The sequence below is a fragment of the Grampus griseus genome (assembly GCF_964374135.1).
Source record: "Grampus griseus genome assembly, chromosome: 1".
Taxonomy (NCBI): Eukaryota; Metazoa; Chordata; class Mammalia; order Artiodactyla; family Delphinidae; genus Grampus; species Grampus griseus.
The window spans coordinates 55,644,768-55,660,131 of NC_139017.1; the positions used below are offsets into that span (position 1 = coordinate 55,644,768).

General features: G+C 37.5%; 1 protein-coding gene across 1 annotated transcript in view; it reads right to left on the reverse strand.

Moving 5' to 3' along the window:
• SLC9C2 (solute carrier family 9 member C2 (putative)) overlaps nucleotides 1-15,364 on the reverse strand; it is a gene marked incomplete at both ends in the record, with an annotated part of 96,686 nt that overhangs the window by 80,049 nt on the left and 1,273 nt on the right. Inside the window, 5 exon segments of the mRNA XM_082655214.1 lie at nucleotides 1,605-1,766; nucleotides 3,202-3,318; nucleotides 8,862-9,027; nucleotides 12,977-13,105; nucleotides 14,522-14,622. Of these exon segments, the coding sequence (XP_082511340.1) occupies nucleotides 1,605-1,766; nucleotides 3,202-3,318; nucleotides 8,862-9,027; nucleotides 12,977-13,105; nucleotides 14,522-14,622 (675 nt within the window).

Genomic DNA, 15,364 nt, shown 5'->3' on the forward strand with positions numbered 1-15,364 from the left:
TCCAGACCTCTCAAGCACTGACTGGGAGCACCTCCATGAATTAGGAGGAAAGGGGAAAGGAACCAATATTTATTGGCTGCCCTACCTTGAGCCCAGTGGTATGCTGGTAAATGTTTAAAAGTGGCAATCTGGGGGGTAAAAAAAAAAAAAGCCCCAGTTGGCAGTGTCTGCCAATTTCCATGGTCCCACTATGGGCAATTTCAAGCTACCAACATTATGTCACTTGAATAGAGCGTTGGGAAGAGATGTGGATAATCAGCTCTCATGAGCCAGCAAGAGCTACCTCCAGGACACCAGCATGAGGGAGTCACCCAACACAAATTACCTCACTAATGCCTGTAACGCCCCTCTAAATTAGGTTATATCACTTTTATAGATGAGGAAACTAAAGCTTAGAGAGGTTAATATTCCAAGGTTACCGAGCTAATAAATCATAAAGATTGGATTTCAAGTTAGCTCTGCCTAACTTCAGAGCTCTCTAAAGACTAACAGTTTATTCAACCAGCATGTGTTAAATTACTGTTGGGCATATGGGAAGCATTGGGCTTGGCTGGGGGGAAAAGAGAAAAGAGAATAAATATACAGATGAATAAGAGACAGCCTCCACCTCAAGGAACTTAGGATCTAATGGGAAAAAAGGAAATATTAAATTAATTTTTTTCTTCAGACACTTAAGGCATTCATAATAGGTACATAAGGGAGGGAATAAAATGAAGAAAGTTGAAAGAAATGACTCTTCAGTGAATGTTTTCTGTATTTTACTGATTTGGGGTAGTGAGCAACAATAGGTAGCAATTTATCTGTAGAGGAAGCAGTTCTGTTTGGTCACTGGAGGTGAAAAGAGGAGTAATTAACCTCTTGATACCTGAGGGCTTCCATGGATGGAAGTTGCTCCACTGTGTGAGGTAAGAGCAGAAGCAGAATTTGGCTGTATTTTTACCACGGTTACTATGGCTTTGGGGGACTGGTTACCTCAGTCAGGGGGGTAAAAACTATAGCTCCCAATCTCACTGGACTAAACTAGGAAACGATTGTTAAAGGTCTACCAGTGCTAGGCACTCTGACTCCTGCGATCATTCCACTCTCCTGCTTCTCTTCCAGATGTAGACATACCTGATTTCTCTGTTTCCTTCCTCCTAGCCTCAGGTAAGGGCCGCCATTTCTACAGTCCCCTTAGTTTGGTACCCATTGAATGGGTACTGTTGAGCTGGAAAAAGACCTCAGGAGCATGTCTCCCACCTTTCTCATTTTAGAGATGGGTTGCTAAGGGTCAGAGCAGAAATCAGCTCAGGTCTGATTCCACTTCCAGGGGACTGCCAGTGAATAAACGTAAGATCAAAGGGTGGAGTTAAAAAAGAGTAAGAGAGTTACCACAAGGAGGAGGAATGCAAAGGGAAGGGACACGGAATTGAAATTGAGGGGATGTTAAGAGAGACCAGGAAAGAGCTAGAGGTGGCAGCCAGATAATATGACAAGACGCACAGAGGAGCCACATCAAGGGGAAAGCGGTTGGGAAGAAGCAAATGGATTCAAGAAGAAGGAAAAACTTAAATGCATAAAGTTCACTTTAAGGATGGCATATTTTATATCTGTTTCTGCCTTACCAATGTAGAAAGTCAAGTACACCATTGAGATGCAAAGCACGATATTGGTCAGTGTATTGCTAAACAGGTCAGTCAATATAAACTGAATGATCCTTGCACACCAATATCCACATATTATGCTTCCCAAAATGTCCAAGCTGAGGCCCATGATTATATATAACTCTAGAAAAAGAAAATAAGAAAAGCAAAAGTTGAGCTATAATTTTTTTCTTTCATTAATGGCATTTGGGTCTATGCCCTTTGGTTTGCTCTTGAGATTCTGAGTGGGGACCTTGCTCTTCAGCAGATGGGAGTTTCCTATGAAAGCCTGGCCAAAGAGGCTTTCTTGGGGATATATTTCCCTTACAGTCTGCAGCTTGAGGTTTGTTCCTCTGGGGACAGCAGACTCAAACGCCCTCAGGAGTCAGGCAAGGAGCATAAATGTGAAAAAGCTATGACAACTGGACAGTGAATGATCAACCAAAAGACATTCAAATTCAGTTTTTTTTACAAACTGTGGCAGGGTCAGGCACACCATGTCCAGGATCCCCACCAACCTGCAGTCTATTTGTGACTCCTGCCCCCATCCCAGGGGATATTTGGGAAATGGAGAAGGAAATTTTTCCATTGTCACAGTAACTGGGGGCAATAGTGGCAGTTAGCAGATACCAGACAAAGCTGAGGGCAGTCCTAAATAACAAACATTGTTCCACCCCAAAAGCCTTTACTCCCTCACTGAGAAGCACTGCAAACCTCTATTACCAAAATTTCTTTCTCCTTGTAGCACCTCTCTCCTCCTACTAGTATTTCATATATGTATCAGGAAGACACATTTTCCCTCTTCATGCTGTGATTTTCCCTCCTTTTTTCTCTCCTTAGTACCACATCTGGAAACCCAGGATATCAACCTATTCCATATCCCAGTGAACTTTAACCACATGAGTCTGACTATTATCACTTCTAGGACCTGACTCTCCAGAATTGTTTAAACCATTCTGCTTTCACCCTCAGACTCAAATCCAGGACCAAGCCAGTTCTTTATTTTTTTTTTGCAGTACGCGGGCCTCTCACTGTTGTGGCCTCTCCCGTTGCAGAGCACAGGCCCCGGACGCGCAGGCTCCGCGGCATGTGGGATCTTCCCGGACCGGGGCACGAACCCGTGTGCCCTGCATCAGCAGGCGGACTCTCAACCACTGCGCCACAGGGAAGCCCCCAAGCCAGTTCTTAACATGCACTCATTGAGATCCAGATTGGTCTAGGAAAGAAGTAAATCTAAGCTAGATGAACACAATTGTGTGTGTGTGTGTGTGTGCGTGTCTCTGTGTGTGTGTGCGTGTCTCTGTGTGTGTGTGTGTGTGTGTGTGTGTGTGTGTGTGCATGCATACTCGGGGAGATGAAATCATTTCTTTAACAATTTTTCCCCCATAATCTCTGAGAAAACACATAGATGGTAATTATTTTCTTGTTACCTGATATACTATTTTAATTGGTCCATGAGTAAAGTATAGGGAAAGCAGTAAAGTTAAGACATCTTGAATATATTTTAATTTCAGTATGAATTGAAATGTACCATATAAGAATGATTTTAGAAAATATACAGAGAAAATAATGCTCTTACCCCTATAATTGGAAATGCTAAGTATGCTGCTCCGAAAAACTCCAAAAACAATGGATGTGAAGCCACAGATAATCATTGATTCTCCTCTAATGATATCAGTATACATTTTAGAAATGCCTGGAAAGGGAAATATAAAATATAATTTAATATAATGCACGAAAATGATGCTCTTCCACAGGAAACACAAAAATAGAAGAGAAGGAATATGGTAGAAAAAAAGGAGATCATAATGGGATGGGTCCATATGACAATCACGATCATTTTTTAATTTTTCCATTATGCCTTCTATATCTCCAGTGGCAAAGGAACATGGCAATAGCACTTCTTGAAGTGTCCATTGCCTCAAAGCATGATAGAGCTTTGCAATGAGACAAAACACTTCTCAGGTCACTACATTTAGCTTGAATAAATATGAATTGTTAGACTCCAAAAGAATCACATTTTAGAAATAAGTACAAAATATGAGACAGTAATTCTACTCCTAGACATATACCCAAGAGAACTGAAAATATATGTCCACACGAAACTTTGTACATGAATGTTCATAGCAGCATTTTCATAATAGTCAAAAAGTGGAAACAACACATAGCCCTTCAGCTGATAAATGGATAAACATATGTAATCTATCCCTACAATGGAATATTACTCAGCCACAAAAAGGAATGAAGTACCGACTGATACATGTTACAACATGGATGAACCTTGAAAACATTATACAAAGTGAAAGAAGTGAGACACAAAAATCACATATTGTATGGTTTGATTTATATGAAATGTCCAGAACAGGCAAATCCATAGACAGAAAATAGATTACTTGTTGCCAGGAACTTGGGAATGCGGGAATGGGGATGAATGACTGCTAATAGGTATGAGATTTCTTTTGAGGTTGATGAAAATGTTCTAAAATTAGACAGTGATGATGGTTCCGTAACTCTGTAAATATATTAAAGACCACTGAATTGTACAATTTAAAAGGGTGAATTTTATGATATGTGGGTTACATCTCAATTAAGCTGGTATTTAAAAATTAAGCACAAAATCTTATTGGTACTTAACATTCATTAACAGTTTAGTTTAATGGAAAATATAATCAAATTAATTGCCTAGTGTTATACAATTTATAAGTAGGGTGATAGTGATTGGTACCTGCCCATCCAGTATCTATCCTCTGTTCTTGGTAACAAAACTGGTTTTATTCAGGGTGGCAATGTGCTCAGATAAATGACAATTTTTCCCCAACTCCTGGGCTTCTAAGAGTAGCCACTGAGACATAAGTGGAAGTTACTGAGTGGAACTTTTGGGAAATTTCTTGGAGGGAGAGGAGACTTGATTGAAAGGACCATCTTTCTGACCCTTGCTCTTCTTCCTTTTCCTGCCTGAAATATGGGGTGATGGCTAGAACTTTAGTAGCCAACTTGCAATCCTGAGGATGGAAGCCATACACAAAGGGGAGGAGCAGATAAATAAACCCCACAATAGACTGCTGTCATTTTGCTTTAAATATTATCTTTTAAAGAGATTAAAAATAAGAAAAAGTCATATTTTCCCATCTGTTTACAATTATGGTATTTTTCATTCTTTTGCGTACATGAAAATTTCCATCTGATTCCATTTTGTTTCAGCCTGAAGGACTTCCTTTAACATTTTTTGTAGTGTAGGTCTGTTGGTGATAAATTCTTTCAGCTTTTATACGTTTAGGTCTTTTTTTCTCCTTTACTTTTGAAAGATATTTTCACTGAGAATTCTAAGCTGGCAGTATTTTTCTTTTAGGACTTTAAAAATATTGCCCACCATCTTTTGGCTTGCAATATTTCTGAAGAGAAGTCTGTTATGATTATTATTTTTGTTTCTCTGTAAATAATGTATCTTTTTTCTCTGACTGCCTTTAAAATTTTCTCTTTACCAATGGTTTTTAGGAATTTGATTTTTATGTGCCATGGTGTAGTTTTCTTTGTGTTTCTTTGGCTTGAGGTTTTTTGAGCTTCCTGAATCTGTGGCTTTATAGTTTTCATCAAATTTAGAAATTTTTCACCCATTATTTTCTTCAAATATTTTTTGTTCCTCCCTCTCTCTCTCTCCCCTCTCTTTTACGAACTTGTATATTAAGGCACTGAAGTTGTCCCACAGCTCACTAATGTTCTGTTTATTTATTTAGTTTTTTCTTTTTAGTCTTGTTCTGTCTGTGCTTCATCTCGGATAGTTTCTATTGCTACATCTTCAAGTTCACTAGTCCTTTCTTATGCTGTGTCTCATCTGATGTTAATTCCATCCAGTGTATTTTTCATCTCAGACATTGTGGGTTTCATCTCTAGAAGTCTGATTTAGGTCTCTTTTATATCTACCATGTCCAGTGGTGTGCTGATAAACCAGCTTTCCAAAATTAAAAAAGGCCTGATTTGTAGCATTTGCCAACTTCATGTGCAAACACTCCCACAATAACTAATTCAAAGCTACCAAAGGTTTAACCACTAGCATGCAAAATTCCTAATTATTTAACAACTGGCTCTCATAAGCTGATGGGAGCAATCATACCCCATACTCAATCTTTCTTCTAATTTTTTGAACCAATGGAATACAGTTACAACAACTGTTTGTTTGTTTTTTTGCAGTACGTGGGCCTCTCACTGTTGTGGCCTCTCCTGTTGCGGAGCACAGGCTCTGGATGTGCAGGCTCAGCGGCCACGGCTCACGGGCCCAGCCACTCCGCGGCATGTGGGATCTTCCCGGACCAGGGCATGAACCCGTGTCCCCTGCATCGGCAGGTGGACTCTCAACCACTGCGCCACCAGGGAAGCCCTTCTGTCTAGTTTTTTAGTTGGTTCAGGCAGAAAGGTAAATCTAGTTCCTGCTACTCCATCTTAACTCCAGGAGTTATATAGAGGGACCCAGTGTTCCTGATGAGTTCATGGAGCTGCGGGCCAGCCCTGGACTTCTTTTACTTAAGAGCATAAACCCAAATTTAAGAACATGTGACACACTAATTTAACCACAAATTGATATAGAAAGAATTATACAACTATATGTTTTTTTAAAGCAGCTGTTTAATATATTCCATTGCATCAAAATCCAAACTGATCACATTAAATGACACTATTTTTTTTAATCCAAGCAGAACTGAATCTGATTAAGATTCTACTTTTTTTCCTTTGGTGTCTTTGAAACACATAACAATTAAAAATGTATAGCTGGGGGTTCTCATTATTACTATTCTTAAGATACTCTACGTAGCTGAAAAGAAAGTAAATCTCTGCTTTCCAGTGTTTGATCTGAGTATATGAAATATCAGAATATTCAGATTCTATTTATCTTTACAAAAACTCTCCTGAATGATAAGATAAATACCAGGATAATATAGAATTTCTGATAACTCAGTGCCTGATTGTGGATCAATATTCAGGCTGTTTATTTCTGTTCTTTGTGCTTCATTATTGTAGCCAATAAAGAAAGCAAAGAAAATAAAAGGCAAGTAAGTTATAATCATCTTATATTACTACTTGTTACTAACTTTGACTATGACAGAAGACACAAAATACTGGTTACACAGGTTTGAAGATTATTATTAGCACATCTGATTTAGCTGGTCAAGAAACACTTTAATTCTTCGCTCAGATTCAGTGAGTCAACCAGGAGCAAGTAAAGCATAACGTTTATTGTATGAAGTTTTGAATTTGATGTATAGTTATTTTTAATAGTAAAACACCATAAGTATTACTCCCCACATTTTTTATTGGCTTAATGTGAACTAACTTATATTCACTAATTCACTGTAAAATTTGGAAAAGGAAAGAATGAAACAAAAATCATCTGTAATTCCACGACCCAGATAAAACCATTTGAATGTTGAAGTCTTTTTCAAAGCATATAATTCCTTTTACTTAATTGAGGTCATACTAAAACTTTGTATTTTATTCCTTTACAAGCTCCCATTCCAGATTTGTTTTAAAGTAAAAATTGTTTGAGCCCTGTGCATTCTTTTAAAATAGGTAATGAATAGACAAGTTCCTTTTAACTTACATGTGAACATCCACTACTTTTTTCAGTGGGTCAGGCCACCTCAGACTTAACTTGTGCAGGTTTTATAGTGCACAAGGGTGCCACATCAAATGAAACACCAGTCACACTGTAGGAACTGCAGTTTTGTATATTATTATGGTAATTTTAGGCATATGGCAAAACATTTTTCCTTAAAAAAGTAATGTATTAGGACAATTAGATAGAAAGGATCATTTTTATCTAATTCACACAAAGGTAAAGAGGTCACTAGGTAAGGATGTCACTGAATCCAGAACATGCATCACCTTAGTATTATTGACATAAAGAAAATATCAACTAAATCAAATACCTTTACTAGTTTTCTTTTAAAGAAATAGAAGACTTCTACTCCTTTTCTGAAAAAATTTTTGAATATGGAAACAGCAATAAATAAAGTTTATAGTTTATTAGAGCCTTTTACACTCAAGAGATTGCACACAAGGGAGCAGGAAGATAACGAGGTAAATAAAACAAGTGGCAAATACAAATGGCTAAAAGAGAAAAAGAGACGAAGAAAAGATAGAAAAAACTGTACCTATGGGGAAAAAAAGAGAGAAAGAGGACAGGATCAGACTCTGAGAAATATCTGGCACAATTTAGAATATCACCAGCAAAAGTGTCAATACCTCTTATGTTTTCTCAACTGTAAGTATAAATGGGTGTAAAAATGGGACTATCACCTCTCTGGTGGGTTGTCCCGCCCCAGTTGTAAGGCAACATTTTTCCACTACATATAACTGAAACCTCAAAATTGGTTAAATATTTCTGAGTCAAAAACAGAAATCATAGCATCTAACCATTTTATGTTTTTACTGCTGTGTTAATAAAACAGGATATTTCACAGTGAAATTACTGCTGTGTTAAAAAACAGGATATTTCAGGGCTTCCCTGGTGGCGCAGTGATTGAGAGTCCGCCTGCCGATGCAGGGGACATGGGTTCGTGCCCCGGTCTGGGAGGATCCCACATGCCGTGGAGCGGCTGGGTCTGTGAGCCACGGCCACTGAGCCTGTGCGTCCGGAGCCTGTGCTCCGCAACGGGAGAGGCCACAACAGTGAGAGGTCCGCGTACCGCAAAAAAAAAAAAAAAAAAAAAAAAAACAGGATATTTCAGAGTGCAATTACCTTTTACCAAATAAGATGGGAAGTAATGAGAACCCCTAATCCTCTTGGAAATAAGCTTTTACTGAATATCATATTTGCCAGACTAATACTTTCACCCCATTTCTTTTAAATAGACTGCAACTCCCTCTCCCACATGCCCAAGGTTAGCTGCTCCAAAATAAAGGCAGTTCTAACAAGAGGTACCTAGGCCTTGGAAAAGTGCCATTAGAGGTAGAGACGAATCTCTACCTTGTGGCTTAAAACTCAATGGAATGGAAGAATGCTTACTTTTATCACCTTCTAGAAAGATAACATTTTCTCTTGAAAAAAATTATTTGAGATTATTTATCCCAGATCCCGGGTTGCCTTATCCACTTTGCATACTTCAATCAATGTTCATCTCCAAGGAAAAAAAGCACAAATATCTACTCTGCTGGATACACAATTCGTGCAAGAAAAATATTATCAAAAGGAAATAATTTATCCTCATATCTTCAAAATAAGACAGAGAAATAAATCTGACATACCAATAGTTTTCAGTGAATTCACAGAGTGAACAGGATCTGTCATGCCAAGGGTCATGCTAAAGAGGAGGCAAGATTGCAAATCCCATGAATCTTTATTGAATTTCAGAACCACATATCCAATTATGATGAATGCCGTAGAGAAGCTAATTAATGCGGTTAACATAACCTGTGAAACGAATTCATAACACAGTATTAGATTTAACACCTAAACATGGTATGACTGCATTTACTCTTGTAAGAATCAGATCTCATTATATATTTTATACAGTTACTCGGGAAGATAAATGTAAAAGGTATTCTAGTTTACCTGCCTCAAAGAAACCATCCCTTCCAAACAAATGAAATTCTACCTATGAAAAGACCAATTCACCCATCTTTCTTGTTACTATTCCAGCTTAACAGTTCTCCACATCAGAATGTTCTAAAATGGAATGCAAATTTTTCTTGCTTCCGTGTAGAATATTTCCTGGTGTTTCTGAAGTGATGATCTGCAGGGCTCCAGGCAGAAAAAAAGGTAAAACAGTGGGCAAAAAGCACATGCCAGCTGATTTGGCTCCCTTATTAAGTGCTTTCTGGAAGAAGCCATGGTCAGCAAACTTTTGTATACATTTCATTGCCCAACGGTTTTCTAACACTACCACATCTGTCAGGGATGCTGGGAAATGTAGCACTATTTTACACTGGGCCCACTACCATTCTATACAAAATACAGTAAGTCACTCTGTTAGTGAGAAAGAAAGGAATAGGCAATCAAAATGCCTGCCTTAAATACAGCAACAGAATGCAAAACTTTTAAACAAGCAGAAGGAACAAAAGGGATAAAGAAAACTGAATCAGTTGATTTTTTTAAATTTATCTTTAATTTACATACAGTAAAATTCACTCTTCTGATGTATAGTTATATGAGTTTTGACAAATGCATACAGTCATGTAAACATGACCAAAATGAAAAAACAAAGCAGATCCATCACCCCAAAAAATTTCTTCATGCTGTCCCTTTGTAGTCAATTTCTTCCCTCATTCCCACTCCCTGGCAACCAATGATCTGTTTTCCAAAGCTATAGTTTTGCCTTTGCTAGAAGGAAGGTCTATGAATGGACGAATGGAATTATACAGTATGTACCCTTTCGAGTCTGGTCGAGTCTTAGCATAATGCATTTGAAAGTCTTCCATATTGTGCCTATCAATAGTATTCCATTGTAAGATGTGCCACAATTTCTTTATTCATCACTGGCTGAGTAACATTTGAGCTGTTTCCAGACTTCTGTGATTTTTTTTCTTTCTTTTTCTTTTTTGGCTGAGCTGCACAGCTTGCAGGATCTTAGTTTCCCGACCAGGGATCAAATCCACGCCCTCTGCAGTGGAAGCGCTGAGCCCTAACCACTGGACTGCCAGGGAATTCCCCAGACTTTTGAGATTATGAATAAAGCTGCCATAAAGATTCACACAGAGGTTTAGTATAAATTAAGTTTTCATTTCTCTTGGATAAATACATAAGAGTGGAATTGCTGGGTCATAAGGCAAGTGTATATTTAACTTTATAAGAAACTCCCAGACTGTTTCTCAAAGTGACTGTACCATTGTGCAATCTCACCAGCAATGTATGAGAGTTCTAGGTTCTCTGCATTCTTACCACCACTTGGTATTAATCAGGTTTGTTATTGCTGCTGCTGCCATTCTAATAGGAATGTCAGTGGTATCTCAGTATGGTTTTAATTTATATTTCCCTAATAACATTTAAGATGTTGAGCATCCAATAACAAAAAAACAAACAACCCAATCCAAAAATGGGCAGAAGACCTAAATAGACATTTCTCCAAAGAAGATATACAGACTGCCAATAAACACATGAAAGAATGCTCAACATCATTAATCATTAGAGAAATGCAAATCAAAACTACAATGAGATATCAACTCACACCAGTCAGAATGGCCATCATCAAAAAATCTAGAAACAATAAATGCTGGAGAGGGTGTTGAGAAAAGGGAACACTCTTGCACTGCTGGTGGGAATGTGAATTGGTACAGCCACTATGGAGAACAGTATGGAGGTTCCTTAAAAAACTACAAATAGAACTACCATATGACCCAGCAATCCCACTACTGGGCATATACCCTGAGAAAACCATAATTCAAAAAGAGTCATGTACCAAAATGTTCATTGCAGCTCTATTTACAATAGCCAGGAGATGGAAACAACCTAAGTGTCCATCATCGGATGAATGGATAAAGAAGATGTGGCAGGCTTCCCTGGTGGCGCAGTGGTTGATAGTCTACCTGCCGATGCAGGGAACACAGGTTTGTGCCCCAGTCCGGGAAGATTCCACATGCCGCAGAGCGGCTGGGCCCGTGAGCCATGGCCGCTAAGCCTGCGCATCCGGAGCCTGTGCTCCGCAACGGGAGAGGCCACAACGGTGAGAGGCCCGCGTACAGCAAAAAAAAAAAAAAGATGTGGCACATATGTACAATGGAATATTACTCAGCCATAAAAAGAAACGAAATTGAGCTATTTGTAATGAGGTGGATGGACCTAGAGTCTGTCATACAGAGTGAAGTAAGTCAGAAAGAGAAAGACAAATACCGTATGCTAACACATATATATGGAATCTAAGAAAAAGAATATCAGGAAGAACTTAGGGGTAAGACAGGAATAAAGACACAGACCTACTAGAGCATGGACTTGAGGATATGGGGAGGGGGAAGGGAAAGCTGTGACGAAGTGAGAAAGTGGCATGTACATACTACCAAATGTAAAATAGATAGCTAGTGGGAAGCAGCCGCATAGCACGGGGAGATCAGCTCGGTGCTTTGTGACCACCTAGAGGGGTGGGATAGGGAGGGTGGGAGGGAGGGAGACGCAAAGGGAAGAGATATGGGAACCTATGTATGTGTATAACTGATTCACTTTGTTATAAAGCAGAAACTAACACACCATTGTAAAGCAATTATACTCCAATAAAGATGTAAAAAAAAAAAAAAGATGTTGCGCATCTTTCCAAGACATTTACATATCTTCCTTGGTGTTTCAAATCTGCTAAAATCTTTTTCCCTTCTAAATCTATTTTTAATCACAACAAATATTACCCCCAAAATCCAAAAAAAGCCCAGCAGAGATTCTCAACCTGGATAAAATAACAAAATCCAACTGTATATTATCAAAAAGACATCTAAGCATAAGGACATCAAAATCTTGAAAGTAAAAGAATGGAAAATTTTTAGCAGGTAAATACTAACCAAAAGAAAGCTTGTATAACTATAATAATATCAGATGAAATTGACTTAAGGCAAAGGCATTATTTGGGACAAAAGGGTAACTAAATAATGAGGAAAAAATTAGGAAAATAACAATACTTCAACAAAAATCAAAGAGTTGATATACAAAACACATTCTCTGATCACAATGTGACAAGAGAAATGATAATTTAGAAGCCATATTTGGACATTTAAAAATGACTTTTAAATAATTAACAGGTCAAAGAAAATAGTATAATAAAATTTAGGTAGGAGGGATAAAAATGAAAACACTAAAATCTAAACATTTGAGGTGAATATAAAAGAGTTGTTACAGGAAAACTTAAAACTTTAAATGTACAAAATGCAAAAATAAAAAAGCTAAAAGTCAATCAACTAATACCTAGCTCAAGATGTTAGAAAAGTACAGAATAAAATCAAAGAAAATAAAACATTTTGAAAAGAAAAATAAAATAATCTGGCAAGCATGATTAAGAAAAGAAAGAGAGAGAGAATGCATAAATAAAACAACCAGAGCAGTGAAAATGTACAAATCTACAGATAGACAGCGGAGAGGAAGTCAGAGGTGGGATTAGGATCCAGGTTCTGCCGTTTATCAGCCTTGTGACCTCTGAACTACACTCTGCTTGTATGTGAAATGGAGATAATAACTCAGTGCCTAGTCACAGTGGTCACTCAGCAAATATTCATTCCTTCTCCCTCCCCTCAACTCTCTTTAATTAGTGGTTTTGCAGAATGAAGGGGATAAAACAACTAAAAATGTGAGATTTATGAATTATTAATCTTCTTTGTAGAGAGTCAGATTCTCTGTCAACATGAATACGCAAGAATGGACCATAATTTGTCTTAAAATGTGTTCTTACCTGCCAAAACACATTCTTGAGTATATAGAAGTCCACATTCAAAGCAGCCATAAATATAATTAAAGGTGAAAAATAACAATAAATTGAAAAACTTGGTGTTCTTAGAAGAGGGTAGACGACTTGATGCATCTAAAGTAACAAAGGCAAACAAGAAATTAGTTTGCTACCATTCTGAAGTATTAGAAATTAAGTTGATGCTCTGTCAATCAATATAAATTTTATAATATTCCAATTTGCAACTAATGAGACATTATCTACAAGGCCAGTCCTGGGGGTCTTGTGGTAGATTTCTTGATCTAACTAACCATCCACATGAGTTAAATGCATAGTCCTCTACTCACCAGAAATGTGTGTGAGTTTAGGCTACACAAACATTGCTTGTGGTAAGTAATCAGTATTTTCAAAAGTCGTACTTCACCATCGGTGATCCCTGAGGTGATTTTAGGTGGTTCACAGATAGGTACTTCTTATTTGACTGTTAGATAATTATCTTAATTTGCATAAGAGGAAAAAAAGAACTGTGCATGGATACTTGTGATTTCACAGATATTTGCTTAGGATTTTAAAATCTTTCAGTGAGTCAAGGAGAGAAAAATAATACCTAGATAATAGTACAGATCGTGTATATAGGACATAAATCATGAAGTTATACACAGATGAATGGAAAACACTAACAACAACAATGACTGAAGTGCTATAAATATTCCCTCCTAAAAAGTCTTTGGCCCAATTAACAGTTTAATCTTCATTGCTTAACATCTCTGTGCCTCAGTTTTCTCATCAGTAAAATGGGAACAGAGTACCTACTTCCATTGGGTTGCTGTGAGGATGAATGAATTAACTCAAGAGTTAATAATAAGTTAATAAATTTACTAAAAAGAAAACAAAGAACTTAAAAGGGAGCCTGGCATATAGTTAACACTAAAAAGATGTTAGTTGTGTGGTGTTTCAGAAGAATAACAAGAGGCTTTTACAATCCTAAATAGGTACAAGCATTGTCTCCACTTCTTTTTAAATAAAAGAATGAGTGGAGACAAATTGTTGTTGATCACACAGCTATACATTTGAAATCATGTCAATAAATTAAATTAATGAAGTTTTTCTTGGATCTATATTATGTTTCCTATGATGCACGCTTTGCATTTAATCTGGCAGTTAGAAAATAGTAACCTTGCTTCCTCATGACAGTAACTGTTGCCTTTTGTAACTACACTCTCCGAGGGTGCTGAAGACAATAGCAGGAGAGAGTCCAGCGTATGTACAGGGGAAGGAAACAAGAGTAAGGACCAAAGGCAGGTGACGAAGAACCCAAGAATGCAATCACATTTTACTCACTTCCAAATTACTGCTTTAAGTCTCTCTAATTTGTTTCCTTTCTTGGATGGTTTTTCATTTTCAAAAATTTAACACCAGATAAATTTTTCTCAGTAGCTTGTCACATAAAAGAAATAATAATTCCACTCATTCAGGGATGGGGATGGGAGTTGACCTTGTTTTTGGTCTTTGTTCTTTATGCTATTCTCTAAGTTTTCGTATGTACGTCACCTCAACAAAATTGTAGGCCAGCTGTCCTATCAAAAATCCAACAAGAGAAAGAATCGTCAAGACAATGACTTCAGAATTCTTTAAAAATGCCCTCAGAAGTCCTAAAAAAAAAAAAATACATGTATGTGTTATTTGGACATAAGGTATGGTTTAAAAACAATTTAATATTACCTCTCTCTAGGTATTTGACTTTAAACTTCCTCTGAATGTCATATCATCATGAATAAACAACTGACAGCTGTCTCTTAGTATAAGACACACATAATGAAGTTCCAACAACCTCCCATTTGCCCACCCAGTGGCACGTTAGGATCACTGTGTGGGTATCTTGCCTATGGATCTGATGATGAGAAATTATGAAAAACCAAATTTCATACCTATAAAGTATGCCTTATATTAATCATTACTCCTCCTAAGCTACAGTAACATATATTCTATAGTTTTCTTAAAAACCAGAAATACTTTTAACTGAGATCTAACCATAGGGAAAACTGCCTTCACCAGCAAGTGTGAAAAGACACTAGCTATCCTATTTATATGCATTTTCTTGCCTTAAAACTCCCTACTCTAAGATTATTCAGCTCATCACCTCCTGAGGCAATATATCGACTATAATCCAATTAATTTATGCCTAAAGGCAAGACTCATTGGCATCTCAGAGTCTGCATTTCCTTCCTTCCAGCCAGAGGTCATGACAAATCAGTAAATATTTTTTGAATACTTCTTATGCATAAGGCTAGCCAAAGAAATGTTTCTCAAACTATTTCTGCAATACCCTTTACTGCTGGAGCACTTGTCTCTATGTAATCATAAAGGATCCAAAGCTAGCGAAATACATGGTCA